Source organism: Lolium rigidum, chromosome 7, assembly GCF_022539505.1.
Source record: "Lolium rigidum isolate FL_2022 chromosome 7, APGP_CSIRO_Lrig_0.1, whole genome shotgun sequence".
NCBI classification, from domain to species: domain Eukaryota; kingdom Viridiplantae; phylum Streptophyta; class Magnoliopsida; order Poales; family Poaceae; genus Lolium; species Lolium rigidum.
This window is the reverse complement of record NC_061514.1, coordinates 148,953,238-148,972,767: the sequence shown is the minus strand read 5'-3', so window position 1 is coordinate 148,972,767 and position 19,530 is coordinate 148,953,238. Positions and strand designations below refer to the sequence as shown.

The following is a 19,530-nucleotide window of genomic DNA, read 5'->3' as shown; positions in this document are numbered from 1 at the left end:
ATCGGAGGTCCCATAGACAGCGTCCTTAATCAGCAGCATTCCAAGGCTACGGCCGGACAACAGTCCTTGAGGGCCTCTCTCATAGAATGACATTTTTGTCTCCATGTCAATCGTCGAGCTTAGCTTCTGATGATACGGAGTGGCCATTCTGCTCGCCAGTTGCCGCTGTGCAGCAGCATAATTTGCCTCAAAAGGCCGTTTGACAAAATCGCTCCTGTGATGACAAACTAAGCTCGCAAGTTTATTCCTTGAATGGATCGACATAGCGATCATTATTCCATGCAACAATTACATATTCTTCTCCTTGGACACTATGGTGTTTGCCCGAATAAGAAAGAAAATTGTCAGAAATTTTATAGTTCCCAAGCATCAAAATGGCCGGTACAACACACAATGGCAACAGTTACACAGTTACAGTGGCTTCGATCTCTTGCAGTCTGAGGGTAACAGCTCTCTTGTGCGCTTCTAGCCCTTCGACTTCTGCCATCTTTGCGACGTGAGGACCGAGCCTCCTCAGCCCTTCTTCAGTCAGGGACTGGACAGTGATGTATTTGAGGAAAGAGTTCAGTGACACACCGCTGTACATCCTTGCGTAACCGTAGGTTGGAAGAACGTGGTTCGTTCCGCTGGCATAGTCACCCACACTCTCTGGGGTCCATTGCCCCAAGAAAACTGAGCCTGTAATTGGAATATTGAACATTGAAATTCAGATTGGATCATGCAAGGAGTGGGATATGGATAAATATACATCTGGTTCGCTGCAACTAAGCTCCGAACACCATTCCTACCTGCGTTCTCGATGAGGTCCTCCCACTGCTCAGCGTCCTTTACATTGATGATCAAATGTTCAGGAGCATACATATTTGAGAATGATATTGCCTGAAAAGGGGATAAACAGGGGAGGTCAACAATCCTCGGGAACAGAAAGCAACCACATGGCGCTTTAACCTATTTAATTTATGAAGTTCCATGACTTCGAACTTTTATAATGCAGTCATAAAGTACTATCTTCAGAAGTATCTGAGGACAAAGGTCACAAAATAATAGATTTTTGCATCGCAAGCGAGCTGCATAGATGAATCTGGCGGTAACTAGCAAGGAATGAGATGAACGAAATATTACCTCAACCATATCTCTGGCAAAAACAGTGAAACTGTGGCCAAGTGCTTTGGAAGCAAATTCTCCTCTAGGAAGAGCATCACACTGCTTGCTGACTTCTGCTTCGATGGCACCCAAATCAACACCATCTCCGGCAATAACTAGAACAACCTGACTATCTGGGCCATGTTCTGCCTACAAAATTGACCAACCAACAGTGATCTATTATCCTCAAGTTTGACATTGAAAATGATGGACAATGGTCAATTCAACAGACTTTTCAACACACCAAAGCAGTAAGACAAAAACAAGATACCTGAGATAGCAAATCAGCTGCAACATGGACTGGGTTTGCATATTTGTCAGCAATGACTAGAACTTCCGAAGGGCCAGCAGGCATGTCTATAGAGACCATAGCTTCGCTGTTCTGCAATCAAATAACAATGAGAATCACAAACACAATGAAGATGCCGGAAAGACATGATGGTCATGCTTTAGATAGAAAGAGCAGAATAAACCTGAAGAATCATTTTAGCAGCTGTGACATACTGGTTGCCGGGCCCGAATATTTTCTCAACCTGCCAAGCCAGTGATAAAGTAGCAAATGAGACACGGCCATCGCATCTGATGAGTGCCCACGTCTATATTTGCTTACAGATCTTTTGAGCAGGTTATTAACCTCTAAGATCATGATATAAACTCACAGCAACAATAAATTCAATCAAGTTCTATTTAGTCCCTAAACAAGGACATCCTGATACATCATATATGTTTCATGATAAAGACAGAATACCAACCCCCAACCCCCACTACAGATTTTAAACAAGCAACTGATAGTGATATAGATCTTGAGCACCTTTGGGCATGATGCAGTTCCCCACGCCATAGCTGAGATTGCCTGAAAGTAAAGAACATTAATAACATTGAACTACATAACAAAGCAAACAAAATCCCAAACTATTGTTCTACCTGTGCTCCCCCAGCTTTCAGTATGTGTGTAACACCAGCTTTTTGGGCACAGTAAAGAACCTCCTGCATGGAACAAGAATAATGCCCAGCGGTCCTCAGTTTCATCTTACAAAACAATTGCTTGAAAAACAGCTGCAGCTCCATGTCCTACAAAGTGTACCTTACATATGCTACCATCACGACTAGGAGGTGTGGCAAGAACTACAGTTTTGCATCCAGCAATCTGTGCAGGCTGTTAAGAAAGTAGTCTACATGAGAAATTTCAGAAGAAGGAACAACTAAAATCGATTCAATTAAGAATGATTTGAATAAACAGGAGCATACCACGGCAAGCATCAATGCAGTTGAGGGTAGGACTGCAGTGCCACCTGGAACATACAGCCCGACAGAACCAATGCATCTTGTTATCCTTTTACATCTTACACCCTTCATACATTTGGGCGTGCACGAATTAATAAGCCTAAGCATATCAGTAAGGGCAATAATGTAAATGGAGACTCGAAAGCATCTCTCCTTCTCTTACCTTCATATTCTCAACTGTCTTCTCCGGCGACTTTTGTGCAGCATGGAAGGCATAAATATTGTCATATGCCACATCGAAGGCTTCCTTTACAGCCGGATCAAGCTACAAATGCGATGAACCAGAAAATCGCTAAGACAGACAAGCTCATATAGCAACTGGGGAAAACATATTCGAGGATCATCTGAATCCTGATATACAATATACAAAAATCAGGTTTACCTATTTCTAAGGATTGGAAGCATCTAAATGCAAGTTCATAAGTCATGCTACCACTAGAGAAATAGGTGACTATCAAGCCATGTGTCAACAAGACGAAGAGATAAAGCTATAATTTATCTACATGTGAATTTTGTGGTAAATAAGAAAGTCAAACTGCAGGACTTAGTTGCACAACACAAAGATGATTACCTCTGCAACCGGAAGATCGCTAACGCGCACAACCGCGTTATCAAGCAAGACCTTGTCAAACTTTTCTGTATAACTGAACACATGAAGTACAGCAAAGTAAGAACAATTCTGCAATACACCATGGACAGAACGGTCAAACACCAAAACTTACTCCTTAACCGCAGCATCACCTCTGACGCGCACATCTTCAACAATCGGATTCACCTAATCACACAAAGCAAAACCGCATGGTTGTTGTCAGACAAAGACAAAATGTTCAGCTTCCATAGCCATGAATGATCTCATTATTATCATACCGTGCTGAAAATGGAGGTGAAGTCGATGCGAGGGCGTGCCCTGAGGCCGCTAACCTCTGCATCACTGAGATCGGACAGCCTATACGACTTCATCGCGCAGGTAGCACTCAGCACTGAAACCACCAAGAAGCCAAATTACGGTTCAGAGAATCTTATCCAGCAAGCTTAGTCCGCAACCAACGGGTACAGCAACAGAATAACAGCACAAGAGGTCAAAAGGTCGCACCCGTGGATTTGGGGACTGTGGAGGAGGCGAGGCGGAGCCGATAGCCGCGACCAACGCTGGCGCCGCCAAGGAGCAGGGGCGGAGCGCGCAAGCTGCCCATCAATAGAGCCCGATTCAATTCTGAAGCGTTGGAGAGTCGGAAGCATGGGGGAGGATGCGCTAAGGTTAAACCGTGGCCGAGCCCATGGATGAAGAACGGAGTGCAAGGGAGAGATACGAACCAAAACCAAACGGCGGCGGCGCAGGGATTTACGGTCGGCGGCGAGGCGGTGCCTTGTAGGTCGCCGCCGTCTGTGCCCGTGGTCTACTGCCTACTGGTATCCTGGCAGAGGAACTGAGCAGCTGCCGTCAGAAGGGATGGGACTCTGGGAGTGGCGGCGCAGGCCCCAGGGCCAGGGGAAATCGCTCGCGGCTGGTACTTGGCGACGCTGGCCCATTTAGGCCCAACACAGAAACGTTGGTGGAGTACTTACTGTCCACCCGAAAGTTGAAATAGCCTGGTAGGTGGCCCGTGTCGATCACTCGATCAGCTGCATGCAGCTATGTAGGGGCAGGCCGCCGTGTTTCTTTGTCCACGTATTGTTTCAGCGTATTTCCCTCTCACTCTTTTTTTTCTTGTTTTCCTCCAACGAACGCAGGCACATGCTTTGCCAGAGTATCTTTTTACCTCTTTATATATAGTTTTTATTTCACTTTTTATATGTTTCTTTCTTTTTCTTTTTCCCTGTTTTGAAACATGATTCTAGTTTTGGAACGTTTGGTTCGTCACTGCATTCACACCCATGCAACATTCACCTTCGTAGGGTACACATTTTAGCAATTTTTTAAGTAATTAAAAAAATTACGAATTTCTGACTGGGTCAACCACGTGTCGGCCGATTGGCGGACATCCAGCAGATTGCAGGTGGAGTGGGACCGCCGAACGGCCGATCACGTGCCTGGGCTAGTGGTTGGCCAATAGTCGACCGATCGGCGCGCTGACATCCAAGCACACCGCGGGACGCACCTAGCTCCTTCTTCCTAACTCCCTTTCTCTCTTTCTTCCTCCACGCAGCAACTTGAGTTCATCAGCCCCCACACCCAATTTTGCCCATATTTGAGTCATTTTTCCAGCAAAACTTCACCATTTAGCTGGTAGCAGATAGGGGAGCCCCGATCTACTGATGGGTTAGTGTTTGGAGGCGATTTGGTGGTGTTGTTTTGCAACAATGGTGTTGGAGGGAGGTGAATGGTTCTAAGCAGCCAATGTGCAAGAGATATTCCAGGTTATTTTCGTTTGCGCTGAATGAGAATATCTCCATGACGGAGGTGTATGAGAGAGAGGATTTGGCTAGTTTGTTTTATCCGCCACTGTCTACCCAAGCCTTTCAAGATTTGAATACACTCCGGAGGTTCTGCATGACAATCACTTGGTGGAGAGAAATGATGTTTGGAAGTACTGTTGGGGCATAATTATGCAGCTAGCAGTTTTTATTCTCGGATAATGGGCATATTCAGACTCCCCTGGTATATAAGTGGATGTGGAAATCATGTTGTACTATGAAGATAAAGGTTTTTTCTTGGTTTCTCTTGTCGGATAGACTGAATACGAGGGATTTGGTACAAAGAAGGCACCAGATGATACTCATTGTGTGTTGTGCCCGCTAAGGAGTTATGAAGATCAAATACATTTGTTTTTTGCAGTGCAATTTCATTGTCGGGATTTGGAATTATCTTCAAATTCATTTGCAGTCGTATGATGATCTGTAGAGAGTGGTTCAGTCTGCAAGGGTGAGCTTCAAGCATCCTTTTTTTCATGGAAGTCCTCATTACAGCTTGCTGGAATGATCAGAAATGGAGAAATTTCCAGGCAAGAAAAATGCTCGTTCACTAACTGGAAGAGAAATTTTATGCATGACATTTCATTGCTGCAATGTAGAATTAAAGCGAAGAATAGGGAGGCTCTTTTGCATTGGATTAGGACCCTGCCTTAGAGTCCTTATCTAATTGTTGTATTTCTATTTTCCACTTTTGTACATATGAATTTCGTCTGATTGGGAAATAAATTATTGTGGGGCTTTTGCCTCACAGTCCACGGTTTCAAAAAAACAATGGTGTTGGAGTGGTGGAGCTTGGATTTGGATTAAGGTTAGTTGTGTGGTGGTGGTGGTTCTGTTGCTGCTGTTCAGGAGATTCTAGGCCGTTTCATGGAGCGGCTCCGCACTCTTCAAGGGTAAACCCTAATCCTCGCCTATTACTGTTAATTATGTATGGTTGTGCGGCGGAGATTGTTAGTTAGTTTTGTGTATGTTCATGCAGCGGATTAGTTACAATTTAGTGTTGATCTGTTAATTGTTGATGCGTACCAAAAAAATAGGTCAGCAGAGATGTCCGATATAGTGAAGTTTGTTTTTTACAATGGTATGGGTAATGTCCAATCAAATGAGATGAGAGTTGATCTCAGTGAGTTTAAGTTTGTAGAGATGGATTTGACTGCCCCAAAAATATTAATAGTGGAGCAGATGAACAACTTGTTGACAGCATGCTTCTGGCCGGCGGTGGGGGTGGGAGACAACCTCTAGCCGGTGGCGAACGGGTGGCGGGCGGCTTGCAGTTCGCCTCTGATGCGTTTGGGAGAAAAGTACGGGCAGTTTTTCTTTCTTTTTCTCTTTTTGTTTTTGTTTTTTTCTTTTGGTACTGATGCGAGCAAGTCCAGGTCAGGCATGTGCGGTGGCAGTTTTCCAGTAATATGGTCGATCAAAATGGGCAAACACATACACCTCTTCGGTTGGACGAGAAAAAGCTTGGGAACCACCCCTGATACGTGTTTTCACATATGCGGGAGGGAGGCATGCTTCGAGAGAAGCCCAACGCACAGCCACCCTCTTTGTTTCAATTTATCTGCTTTTTTGTGTGGAAAGCACCTAGAAGTCCAAACAAAAAGGCCCTTAATTCTGAAGTATACACATTGGGTTTGTTCATAATAAGTTTTATGCCATGTTATGAATGTATTAAGCGAAAACATTAATGCACGTGTGGTATCTTTTATCTCTAAATAGGAACACCCCACTACAAGAAATTCTCTTGACATGCAGCTATGCCACATCACTTTCCTATGTGTCGAAACATGCATCCCTCCACATCATCCATAGTAGACCACGTCATTCACCGTTTCATCAAATTTTTATATTCCACAAGTAGGTCATCTGCGCGCCGCGCGTCCTTTGTCTTCTAGGCTGATTATCACAATTCAGCTTCTCGGCTTCCACTAAGGAAACTATGGAGTAATTAAAATGTATTGATGGATTCACCTAACTCTTCCTCTTCTCCTCCTTTTAAAAAGATTGTCTCTCACAACGTCGGGCTGCAGATTCCCGAAGCGGAAGCATCCATGGATCCAGGCAACAACTGCTGAGCAGTCCCACAAGGCAGCCCGTCACGACGTTGGTAGTCAAGAATCAAGATACCATCGTCTATACATTTTTTTCTTCTATATTTCAGCAGGTATTGTCCTCCGCGAGATCTCTGTCCTCCGCAAGATTCAAGACCGGACGGGGAAGGCACTGATTTGGATGAGGCGGTCCCTCACCACTGTAAGGGTATATTACCCTTATGCGTGGTTTTGGTAATTAATGACAACCCCTATGGACTAATGTTTTCATTGAGTTTATATGAAGGAATATTCCATATGTACTACTTGTATTCCATGTGTTGGATTCAAGTATGGATGCCATGAAGATAAAGATACACCTTGTGTATTGGCATCAAGATCATCGATTTGAAGATATATATGTGATATGATCAAGAAGAGGAAATGAAGATAGAGTTCTTATGTGGAACTCAATATTAGCCATGCTCTATCTTATGTCATAAGCAATGAATGATCAAGATCTTGAGAGCTTGATTCCAAGTGAAGAATTCAAGTTATGACTCTAAGTCGGTGTCATGGTAGTCTCATAAGTTGAGCTATGATTGACTAAGATTTAGAGCATGCAAATAAATGAAGAATTTTTTATACACCTCAAGATAGTATGATAGAGTATGAGAAGATACAAGGTTGACCAATACAAAGAGTGAAGAATAGATTCAAGTTTGGTCAACACATGAAGCATGAAGAATGTGCCACGTGAAGTCACGTGGTATGGTAAGCCTTGTCAATTTTGCTTCATGAACTAACCCATCATATATGTGCCCTTGTGTTGTCTATGTGGGTTAGGTATCTTTCCATGGACATGCATCAAAAGTGAGATCTCATGTAGCCCATGAGAGGATGACGGCAAGTGGTGATCGTCATCAAGGTTGAGTTGGGCAAGTTCAAGATGAGCATCTCAAGTGGATCACATGCTTGAAGGTTGCCGTCCATTTGGTGATAATGGACATGTGAAGATGTGCATCAATGGAGCTTTCCCATCATAGTGTATGGGGGAGCATTTGTGAGTCTTCACAAAGCAGCAATGATCAAGTGAGGCATTCCGGCTTGAGTGGAGCTTGAAGAGTTATCATCAAGATCAAGCGGGATGTGCAAGGCAAAAGTATGGCCTTGATAGGTTTTCCTTTTACCGGTCTCAAGGTGGTTGTTGGGAGACCGGGTTATAGGATACATAGCCACACTATCAAGAGGGGCTTTCGGTTGGGTAACTTGATCACGTCGTCTTAGGGAGATCAACCCTTTGCATTCTTTGCATTCCATAAATCTTGTTGCTTCTTGGTGTTTCTCGGTGTGAGGTTCTTGAGCTTGTTTCTAGCTTTACAACAAGCCCAAGTTCATCGAAAACGGAATCCATATGCATCTTCTATTGCGGTTTCGAGCTTGGAGGTTTTACCGTGTCTCTTTTATAGATAGGTCAAATCATTCATCTTGTGGTTTTTACTCCATGGGTGGACAATGATGTTTCTATGCATAAAGTTGTAGGGCTTGTTGTTCTGATTCCAACAAGCCCAAGATCACCGAAATCGGAGTCCGGACGCAAAAGTTATCATGATTTTCGTAAAACATGTTTTCATGATTGGCCCGGTGCCTCGCCCGGCGTGACCGGCCATCCCACCGGATGGCTCGGTTTCAACCGGCCCCTGGACTGGTGCCAACCGGGGCATGTCCAGTATGTCAACAGAACAAACCCGGTCGTGGTCCGGTCTCAGGCCCGGTCTGGACCGTCCTGGTCCGGTCATACGCCCAGTCGTACCGGCTCTCACGCCAGGCTCCCGGTGCCTGGCCCGGTCGGACCAGCTCTCATGCTAGGCGTCCGGTCTCTGGCCCGGTCGGACCAGCTCCTACGCCAGGCGCCCGGTCTCAGGCCCGGTTTGGCCCGGTCGAGACCAGGCTGCACGAAAATCTCTCAGATCTGCTCCCAACGGTTATATCTTCCCTTGGGCTATAAAAGGGGCTTCTTCCCCAACAGTTATCTAGGGTTCTTGAGCACGTTTTTGACCACCATTGTTGAACCTCTTGAGCTTGCTTCCTCTCCCTTCCCTCCCATGATTCTTGCTCATTCTTGAGGGATCTAAGAGAGGAGATCTAGATCTATAACCTCCACCAATCCATTTCTCCTCTAAGTGAGGGGAACTATTGGGATCTAGATCTTGGAGTCTTTTGTTGACTTTCCCCTTTGTTCTTCCTCTCTAATCTCATCCTAGCATTTATTGTTTGCGTGGGATTTGAGTGTAAAGGACTTGAACACCTCTAGTGTTCTTGCTTTGCATCATTGCATAGTGTTGAGCTCTCCACCACGATTAGTTCGAGTGAGAGACCGTGAGCTTGTTACTCTTAGAGGGAGATCTCCTAGTTGGCTTGGAGGTTGGTGCTCCGGTGATCTCTTCAAGGAAGATTATGAAGAGGCCCGGGCTTCTCCTTCGTGGAGCTTGTGAAGTGGTTGTGGAGCTTGCCATCTCCGGAGTGGAGGAAAAGCTAACCATAAGGAAAGGACCATTATCCTTCGTGGGTGTGGCTCGAAAATAGGGTGAGCCTTCGTGGCGTTGGGGAATCCTTCGTGGGACATCCACTCCTCCAAACGTGACGTACTTTTTTGCAAAGGAAGGGAACACGGGAATACATCCTCGTCTCCGCGTGCCTCGGTTATTTCTATACCCGAGCTCTCTTTCCTTGTGATAGTCATCGTGCTTGAAGTACATATATCTTGCTATCACTTGTGCTACATATATCTTGTGCCTATCTTGCTTAGCTCTAGTTGTTATTGTTACACTTAGTTGAGCTTAGCATATTTAGGGTTTGAGCTTGTAAACTAAACGTTAGTTTAATTCCGCATTCTTACAAGACAAATCCGTAAGAGTTTTTAAACGCATATGTCGGGGGGAAGACCCCGGGTAGGGCAATGGACGCGGAGCAGCCGGCTGGCCACTGGCCGGCTCGCGGCAAGGCCGGCTGAGGAGCAGCCGGCTGGCGCCGTGGCCGGCTGGTCCGGAAGCCGGCCGGCTCTAGGTCCTAGTCGGCCTAGCTACGACCGCCAATGCCTGTAGCCGGGCCGGCTTCTACAAGCCATATCCGGCCGGGGGTCCGTACCTCGGACCGACTCGAGGCTGGCGAGTCTTGCACTCGGAAGGAACCGGGTTGGTGATCCGGGTTCCCAAAGTCCACGCCGACTCCATCTTCCGTAAAGCGCGGGGCACCTTGTGGAGCAATAGTGCCACGCGCCGGACAGGCCATCATGGCTTACCACGCGCCGTACGGGCTACGGTGGCTCGACGGCGACAGAGACACCTTCTCTCCATACCGCCGACCTGGGCAGCCGGATGGGACAGGCCACGACGCCTCAACGGCTCCTGATGTCACCGCCTCGGGAAGGAGTGGAAGCCGAAGCCGGCCAAGCCGGCCAGTAGACTATAGGGTCTTATTTGTAAAGTGCCGGTGCCTATATAAGCCGCACTACCCCTCTCGTGCAGGGAACGATCGATCACTTATTGTTTTCACCTACCTACGTGCGCTGCCCCGTGAGAGAGACCATCGTCTCCCTTAGCCTCTCGGGGCCAGCCGGATACAGCTCTAGGAGCACCATTGTACCGTGTGCTTACCATATACACTCATAGCGAGGAGTAGAGGTTTTACCTCCATCGGAGGGCCTCGAACTCGGGTACGTCGCCGTGTCGCTCGTGCCCAAACCCGCTTCCGGATACCGCCGTGAGATCTCTCGGGAGCCCCTTCGATTAGCCACCCTATGGCATATGCCGTGACGATACCACGACATTTGGCGCCCACCGTGGGGCCTTCAGCATCCTCGGCCGGTGTCTTCATCCCGGACGGGCCTCACCATCACCACCGGCGAGCGAGTCGCTTCGGGCTTGATCCGGAGATTCGGCTCCCTCGACTCGCGTCGGCCGACAACGCCGGCTCGCTTCGCCGACCGGCCCTTCCCAGCCCGGCGGCAGCGTCATCTCCTTCGGCGGCCACGACGTCTACGTCGCCACCGTCGCACCGCCGCGCTACCCGCGGCAGGTGCTGCGCTGCGCCAGCCCTCCTCCGCGAGCCGGCTGCAGCGTTCCCGCCAGCCCCGCCATCGTGCAAGTCATGATGGCTGGCGAGGAAGTCACCAAGAACCCGCGCACCCGCGGCCCCAACCTGGAGCGCCACGTTGACCCCAACGCCTCCGGCTCGGGCCCAAAGGCGCCACCACCACCGTCCCGGCTGGAGCAAGTCCGGGCAAAGCCGAGCACCCCGCTCACCACCGGCGCCGGCACCGACGCCGCCGCCGTCGAGGCAGACCCGGAGGCGCACCGCGTGCTCCTCCTCAAGCGGACCGAGGAGCTGGCTGCTGCTAAGCGCCAGTGGGACATCACCCAGCCGCGAGTACAACCGCGCCCACGGCCTCACCCCGTGCGGCGACAACCCCGGCCGAGCCGGCGAGATCCGCCGCGAGGCCGCGACCTAGGCGCCGAGATCGACCGCGATGGCGCGGACGAGCCGGCTCCATCCATGGAGCTGCCCATCTACAACACCCCCGACAAGAACATGCTAGCGGCCGAAGCCGCCGCAGAAGAGCTGCACCGCCTCGAAGGCGAAGAGCTACGCCGCCAGACCGCGCGGGTGGCTGATTTGGTGAAGGCTGCCAACAGGCGGCCGAAAGACCCCAGTGCACGCCCGAGACCCTAGGGCTCCTCACGCTCGTGGTGCCGCAGGCAACGCCGGGGACACGGCCGAGTCCGCCTCCCCGAAGACCAAGCCGGCGCAGCGACTCCCGCGCCACGCGCGCAACCCCGAGCCGGCCAAGCCACCAACCGGGCGGCGGCGAGCAGCCGCAGCCGGCCCCCACCAAGCAGGAACCGGGAGCAAGACTCCGAGCCTCGACGCCCACATCGGCCGGCTCCGGAAGCCGGCCGGCGCTCGCCAGCCGGCCCACTCCCGGCCGGGCCCGCGCATCGAGCTCGCCGACGCCGCAGATCGCCTCGACCGGCTGATCGAATCCCGCATCGCGGAAGAGGAGGCGCCGGCTTGCCCCAAGTGCTTCGGGCCCCGCATCGCCAACGAGCCCGTGCTCGACGGCTTCCCGCTCCCCCGCGCCACGCCCAAGTACGACGGCACCGCCAAGCCGGAGGACTGGCTCGCTGGACTACTCCACCGCGAGCCGGCATCTCTCGGGGCAACAAGCGCCGGGCTGTGCGCTACTCCCCCTCATGCTGCTCGGCTCCGCCCGCACATGGCTCAACAACCTCGCCAGCCGGCAGCATAAACGGCTGGCTGGACTTCGAGGCCGCCTTCATCAGCAACTTCACCGGCACCTATCGCCGGCCGGGTCGCCCTCAACGGCTTGAGATGTGCAAGCGGGGCCCGGACGAGACGGATCGCGCGTACCGACGCGCTGGTGCGAGATGCGCAAGTCTTGCGAGGGCGTGCACGAGATGCAAGCCATCAGCCTTCTTCATGGGAGGCTGCCGGCCCAACACCATGCCGTGGCACAAGCTACGCCGCGGCGAGCCCAAGACGATGGCCGCCTTGATGGCCATCGCGGACAAGTACGCACCGGCCGAGGAAGCCGGCAAAGCGCCGGCCGACGTTTCACCAGCCCCGAGCAAGACGAGACAACAAGCCGGCTGAGCACAAGCCGGCCGAGGGCGGCTCGCATGGCAGCCGGCGGGACAACTACCGCGGCAAGCGTCACGGCCGACCAGCCGGACCGCCGGTACGGTTCCGCCCATGTGGCAGCCGTGTCGGACAACGCGGCAGGCGGCAGCCGCCGCCGGAAGCAAACAGGACCGGCAATGGAAGCCGAAGTACACCTTCGAGCAGATGCTCGACTCGCCGTGCAAGTATCACGGCCGGCAAGAACCCCTCCAACCACACCACCCGCGACCTGCCACTTCATGAAGCGGCCGACAAGCGGCGAACCCCTCCCCCTCCACCCCCGCCCCCTCCAGCCGGCGGGCCGGGTGGTCAAGGCGGCGCGAGAACGCCAACCTCGAGCACCACGAGGCTAACCAAGTGCACCATGGCCGATATCCGGCCGAAGATGCTACCTACATCATCTTCACCTCCGAGCCCGAGGACAAGACGAGCCGCGGCAGCCGTTCCCTCGAGGTCAACGCGGTCATACCGCCGGTCCCCCGATACCTAAACCGGTCGAGCAGGCCATCACATTTGATCGCCGCGACACACCGGCTGTCCTCGCCGAAGCCGGGCAGCTACGCCATGGTCCTCGACCCCACCATCGGCACGACTCGGCGCAGCCGTGCGATTTTCGCGCGTCCTCATCGACGGCGGCAGCAGCATCAACATCCTCTACCGCGACACCGCCCGCAAGCTGGGCATCCAGGAGGCCGAGTTGCGCCCCACCCCCACCGTCTTCCATGGCATCGTGCCAGGCCACTGCTGCCCGCCGATCGGCCGGATCACGCCGGAGGTGATGTTCGGGAAGCCGGACCACTTCCGCACCGAGAGAATCGAGTTCGAGGTGGTGGACCTCGTGAGTCCCTACCACGCGCTCCTCGGGGAGGCCGGCCCCGACCAAGTTCATGGCGGTGCCCCATTACGGGTACCCGAAGATGAAGCTGCCCGGCCCAAAGGGGGTCATCACCATAGCCGGCGACTATCGCCGCTCCATGGACTGCGCCACGCGAGCTCCAAGATGGCCCGTACGCTGGTCATCGCCACCGAGAAGCAGCTCATCCACGACGCCGTTGCCCTCGCCAAGGCCGCGCGGACGGACATGCCGGCCGGCGGCAACCCGGCCGGGACGACTCACTTCCAGCCGGCCGACAACACCAAGAAGATCTCGCTAGACCCGGCGCAGCCGGACAAGTACGTCACCATCGGTGCCGGCTTGAACAAGAAATAGGAAAGCGAGCTCACCGGCTTCCTCCGTGAGAATCGGGACATCTTTGCATGGACTCCAAGAGACATGCCGGGTGTGCCGAGGGAGTTGGCTGAGCACCACCTCCACGTCCGGCCTGACGCCAAGCCGGTGAAGCAGCCTCTCAGGCGCTTCGCCGAAGAACGAAGGAAGGCCATCGGTGAAGAAATCGCCCGGCTCCTAGCTGCCGGCTTCATCATGGAAGTATTGCACCCGGACTGGTTGGCAAACCCGGTCCTGGTTTTGAAGAAGAACGGCTCCTGGCGCATGTGTATCGACTACACCAGCCGAACAAGGCGTGCCCGAAGGACCCCTTCCCCTCGCCGCGCATAGATCAAGTCATAGACTCGATCGCCGGCTGTGAACTCGTTGTCTTTTCTAGATGCCTATTCAGGCTACCACCAGATTCCTTTGAATCCGGAGGATCAAATAAAGACTTCGTTCATTACCCCGTACGGGGCTTACTGCTACACGACTATGCCGTTCGGCTTGAAAAATGCAGGCGCCACCTACCAAAGGTGCATGCAAAAGTGTTTGCAGGATCAAATCGGCGTAAATGTTCACGCATACGTGGATGATGTCGTTGTAAAAACCAAGGAGATGCCTACCCTCCTTGATGACCTGAGAGAAACCTTCACCAATCTGCGAAGATTCCGGATGAAGCTCAACCCGGCCAAGTGCACTTTCGGCGTGCCAGCCGGCCAACTCCCGGGCTACCTCGTCTCTCGGCGAGGAATCGAAGCCAACCCGGAGAAGATCGGTGCCATTGAGAAGATGGAGTTGCCGCAGTGCCTCAAGGACGTCCGGAAGTTCGCCGGCTGTCCGGCCTCCTTGAGCCGCTTCGTCGGCCGGGCTGGGGAGAAGGCATCGCCCCTGTACCGATTGATGAGGAAGGCGGACAAGTTCGTCTGGTCACCGCAGGCGGATGAAGCCTTCCATGACTTAAAGCGCGTGCTCTCAACCGCGCCAATCCTTGCAACGCCGGGTTCAATGGAACCGATGCTGTTGTACATCGCCGCCACCAACCGAGTGGTTAGCGTTGTCCTGGTGGTGGAGCGCAAAGAAGCCGAAAACGAGAGCAGGCTGGTCCGGCGCCCGGTCTACTACCTCGGCGAAGTGCTCTCCCGATCGAAGCAAAACTACCCCCACTACCGGAAAGTCACCTACGGTGTCTACATGGCAGCCAAGAAGCTCAAACATTACTTCCAAGAACATCCTATCCGGGTGGTTGCCACGGCACCTCCGGCGAAATCATCGGCAGCAAGGATGCCAACGGCCGAGTCGCCAAGTGGGCCCTGGAGCTAGCCGCCCACACCATCCTCTACGAGCCACGCACAGCCATCAAGTCGCAGATCCTCGCGGACTTCTTCGTCGGCCGGGCTGAGATGCGCACTACGCCGCCCGTGCCGGATTCCACACATTGGAAGATGCACTTCGACGGCTCGAAGATGCGCAACGGCCCGGGAGCCGGCATCGTCATCACCTCTCCCAAGGGAGACCGGCTGGACTACGTCCTCGCAGATCCACTTCGCCGCATCCAACAATGTGGCGGAGTATGAAGCGCTCATACATGGGCTGAAGCCGGCCAAGGAGATTGGCGTGCGTCGCATACTTTGCTTCGGCGACTCCGACTTGGTTATACGACAAGCATCCGGCGACCGGGACGCGAAGGACGCCAACATGGCCTCATACCGCTTCCATGTCCAGCAGCTATCCGGCTTCTTCGACGGCTGCGAATTCCACCATGTGCCACGAGCAAACAACGAGGCGGGCTGACGCCTTGTCCAAGATTGGCTCAACCCGGCAAGCCATTCCGCCGGGTATCGCCTTGGCGGTTATCAAGAAGCCGTCCATCATACCGTCACCGGATTCGGATTCAATATTCGTGCCGGCTGACCCGGGGCTGCTCAGCCGAACCCGGGGCTTCATCGCCCAAGTCGGGGGCTAACAAGCCGAACCCGCCGGCTACCATGCCGAACCCGGGGACTTTTCAGTCCAACCCGGGGGCTTCATCGCCAAACTCGGGGGCTAGCAAGCCGAACCCGCCGGCTAGCAAGCCGAACCCGGCGACCATGCAGTCGAAACCGGAAGCTCCCACGCGGGAGACCCTGTTGGTCAGCGTATTCGAGATAAGATGCGTACCTTCATGGGCACAAGAATTCCTCTCCTACCTCACCGACGGTGTGCTGCCCGATGACGAGTCCGGGCCGTGCAGATTGAGAGAAGGGCCAAGGCCTATACAATCATCAACCACGAGCTGTACAAACGCAGCGTAAGTGGGGTGTTCCGACCGGTGCGTCGAGCCGGCTGAAGGGATTGAACTCCTAAGGGAAATCCATCGGGGTGAGTGCGGCCATCACGCCTCCTCCCGAGCCATAGTGGCCAAAGCCTTCCGGCACGGTTTTTATCGGCCGATCGCGCTCGGAGACGCGAAGAACTGGTGAAGAAGTGTAACGGCTGCCAACGCTTCGCCAAGCAAAGGAACACGCCGGCTTCCGCCTTAAAGACCATCCCCATTACCTGGCCATTCGCCGTATGGGGCTTGGATATGGTGGGCCCATTCAAAACAGCCCGAGGCGGCATGACTCATCTCTTGGTGATGATTGACAAGTTCACTAAGTGGATCGAGGCCAAGCCAATCAAGAAGCTGGACGGCTCCACAGCCGTCACATTCCTCAAGGAAATAATCGTGAGATACGGCTACCCGCATAGCATCATCACCGACAATGGCAGCAACTTCGCCGAAGGCATCTTCAAACGCTACTGCGGAGAGATGGGGATCCGGATGGACTTATCGTCCGTGGCACACCCGGAAACCAACGGCCAAGTGGAGAAGGCTAACGGCTTGATCCTAGCCGGCATCCGGCCCCGGCTGGTGGAGCCGCTTGAGCGCTCAGCCGGCTGCTGGATTGAAGAGTCGCCCGGCGTGCTGTGGAGCCTGCGCACCACGCCAAACCGCTCAGTCGGATTTACACCCTTCTTCCTCGTATACGGGGCCGAAGCCGTCCTGCCGACTGACATCGAGCACGACGCGCCAAGAATCAAGCTCTACACAGAAGCTGAAGCCAAAGAAGCTCGCGAAGATGGAGTCGACCTGGTTGAAGAGGTCCGGGCGATGGCCGAGTCCGGAGTCAACCGTATATCAGCAAAGCCTCCGTCGCTACCACAGCCGGAAGGTCAAGACCTTAGTATTCCGAGAAGGAGACCTAGTGCTCCGGCTGATCCAGCGGACAGCCGGGCAGCATAAACTAGCATCCCCATGGGAGGGTCCCTTCATCGTGAGCAAGGCAGTAGGCAATGATTCCTACTATCTCATAGATGCCCAAGAGGCTAAGAAAAACAAGCCGGACAAGGCTGACGAGGAGACTAAACGTCCCTGGAATGTCGGGTTACTCCGCCCATTTTACACATGAGAGCAGGAATGTATGTATCCCTTGTATCCCTTTTGTAAGCTATGAAAAGCATGCGCCAAGAGCGCCGTTTCCGACAAGTTTTCGCGTACTTTACCTTGTTTCGCCAATTGGCTTGAACCCTCTCACACGGTCGGCTCAGTAACGTGATCCGGTTTCCGACAGCCGGCTTCCGATCCAGGCTACGGACCGCAACCCGGCTGTCCGGCTGGCGGGAGTAAGGCCTAGGGAGCCGGCACGCGAAAAACGACTAAGGGAAAGAGTAAAAGCGAGTTGACTTGCAAACTTTCATAAAGTGTCGGATTGCCGAATTCAGCTCGTTCGGCCGGAAATGCGTCGGCCTCCCTCAGCGGCCCGCTCTTGATCCGGCGACGGATCGCAAGTCGGACGTACGACCGGCAAGAGCACAGCCAAAGAGTGGGGCGGATAGGAAAAAGCGAACAAGTCGAAAGAAAGCAAGCCGGCACACAAATGATTAACAAACACATTAAAGTGTGCCTTAATAAAAGGATAATTATATTGTCTTACATATGCACCCGGCATCCCGGGGATTTAATAAATTGTCTTGGCAAAAGCAACAATCAAAAGACAGGTAAACTAAGCGCCGACCGGAGGAGCATCGGTGGAGCCGGCTGCCGGGTCATCCTCGAGCACGTCCTCCGCCTCCTCATCGTCCATGTACTCTCCATCGGACGGAGGAGGGTTCGGGTCCGCGACGAAGAGGGCCTTGTCGACGAACTCGGCGATGGCGCCGGCTCGAGCAAGGCGGGCGGCCTTGAGATCGGCCGGGAGCTTGTCCTCCACGCCGGCTCGCCGGAACTCAAGCTGCCCCGGGTCCACCTCGTTGTACCAAGAGAGGACGAAGGACGGCGCCATGTCGGCACCGGCGCGCATGGCCGACTCCTTCCGGCCGAGGAAACGATCCGGCGCCCGCTCCATCGCAGCGACGAGGCCGAGAGATATCTTGCGGCGCCGCCTCTTCGGAGCCACGGCATGGGCACCGGCTCTTCGGCCGCCTTCCGAAGCTCCCGGCCAAGCTTGGTGATGGGCTCGATGCGGGCACTCATGGACGCCGGATGATCCTCCATGGAGAAATACTCCGAGCTGCCCTCGCCGGTCGCTCGCCTCCGAGACTCGCGCTCAACGCTAACGGCCGCCAAGGCCGCATCCTCGCGTCTCCGGGAAGGCCGCTGCGGGAAGAAGCGTGTCAGAAACAAGCAAGACTAGCAAGCCGAAATAAGCTGAAAAATGCAAATTTTCGAAGTCCTAAAGTAAGCCTGGCGGCAGCCGGCACGAACCGATTGCCCCCAGCCCGAAGATGGAGATAGCGAAAGAAGATAAGTTTCAGCTGCCGGCTACCAACCAGCCGACAGCCGAAAGCCGGCAAAGGGAAGGAAACACAGAGGCACTCACCCGACAAGCCGCGATCAAGCGCGCCAATCCCCTCCGTCCAGCGCTTGGCGGTGGCAGTCAGCTCCGTGGACTTGGTGGTGACTTCCTCCTGAAGCGCAAGCCGTTGCCTCTCCACCTCGTCCAGCCGCCTGCTCAGCTCCGCCAGCTTCTCCTCCCCGTCCTTCTTAAGAGCAGCAAGCTCCTTAAGGTGGTTCTGCTCCAGCTGGCGCAGCCGCGTCAGCTCCTGATCAGCCAGTTTAAGCTTGCGGGCGGCGGATCGGCCCGCCTCCTCGCTCACGGCGCATTGGTCGCGAGCGGCTCGGAGATCCGACTCCAGCTGTGGGACCTTGGCGGCTTCAACTACAAGTCGGCCAGAAAGAAATGTCAGCCAACCAAGACTAGAAAGAAAACAAGACATCAAGACGAAAGAAGCATAGAGCTTACCCTTGGCGGCTTCCAGCTCGCGGGCCAAGTCGGCCCGGTCCAGCTTGGCCTTGTGGTAGTGGGTCACGGCGCGGTTGTACAGAGCGGTGCGCCGGTCCGCCACAGCCTAAGGAAAAAGGGGAAAGTTAGTCAATCAAGCGAAACCCGTGCCGGCTCCAAGCAGCCGGCCCATGCCTCGGAGGGCTACCAGGATAATATTCAGATCAAAAACAGTCGAAGCTTACCTTGCTGGCTTCCTCCACCTTGGCGACATCAGCCGCGGCCCCGGTTGCCATGGCCTTGAGATTGGCCTGCAGGCCGGAGAAGAACATCTCCACCGATGCTTGGCCGGGGTTCCCCTCCCGGCTGGTCACCTCGTAGGAGTCGGCGCGGAGCCACGCCTGCTCCATGGTGGCAGCCGAGCCGAGGCTGGAGTCGGAGGCGGACGGCACCTGAAGAAGAAGTGCGCCCTTGGCCACGTGCAGGCCTTGCGGTGACGCCGTTGGGGCCC

At 53.8% G+C, this 19,530-nt stretch overlaps 1 protein-coding gene across 2 annotated transcripts; it reads right to left on the bottom strand.

Annotated features, from left to right (window-relative positions):
• Window positions 1–220: 220 nt before the first annotated feature.
• On the bottom strand, window positions 221–3,870 carry LOC124674855 (histidinol dehydrogenase, chloroplastic). Of its 2 annotated transcripts, none has more exons than XM_047210909.1 (15): window positions 3,742–3,870; window positions 3,521–3,640; window positions 3,295–3,416; window positions 3,150–3,202; window positions 2,999–3,071; window positions 2,591–2,692; window positions 2,392–2,493; window positions 2,228–2,299; window positions 2,068–2,130; window positions 1,955–1,996; window positions 1,617–1,676; window positions 1,415–1,525; window positions 1,123–1,293; window positions 789–879; window positions 221–678 (listed from the first exon to the last, which is right to left on the bottom strand). In XM_047210909.1, exons 2-15 carry the CDS (start codon window positions 3,618–3,620, stop codon window positions 404–406), a joined length of 1,437 nt encoding a protein of 478 aa, XP_047066865.1. In that variant the 5' UTR covers window positions 3,621–3,640; window positions 3,742–3,870; the 3' UTR covers window positions 221–403. The 2 variants fall into 2 exon arrangements, with proteins under 2 accessions (XP_047066865.1, XP_047066866.1); XM_047210910.1 differs by having other exon boundaries at window positions 3,295–3,407; window positions 3,742–3,869.
• Window positions 3,871–19,530: the final 15,660 nt, after the last annotated feature.

Bases quoted from the DNA above. Each gene is read 5' to 3' on its own strand.
- LOC124674855 (XM_047210909.1), bottom strand. From the start codon at position 3,620: ATGGGCAGCTTGCGCGCTCCGCCCCTGCTCCTTGGCGGCGCCAGCGTT. The intron at 2,300-2,391 runs GTATGCTCCTGT...CTTTCTTAACAG, and splicing joins CTGCATTGATGCTTGCCGTG to CCTGCACAGATTGCTGGATG. The intron at 1,997-2,067 runs GTAGAACAATAG...CTTTACTTTCAG, and splicing joins TGAAAGCTGGGGGAGCACAG to GCAATCTCAGCTATGGCGTG.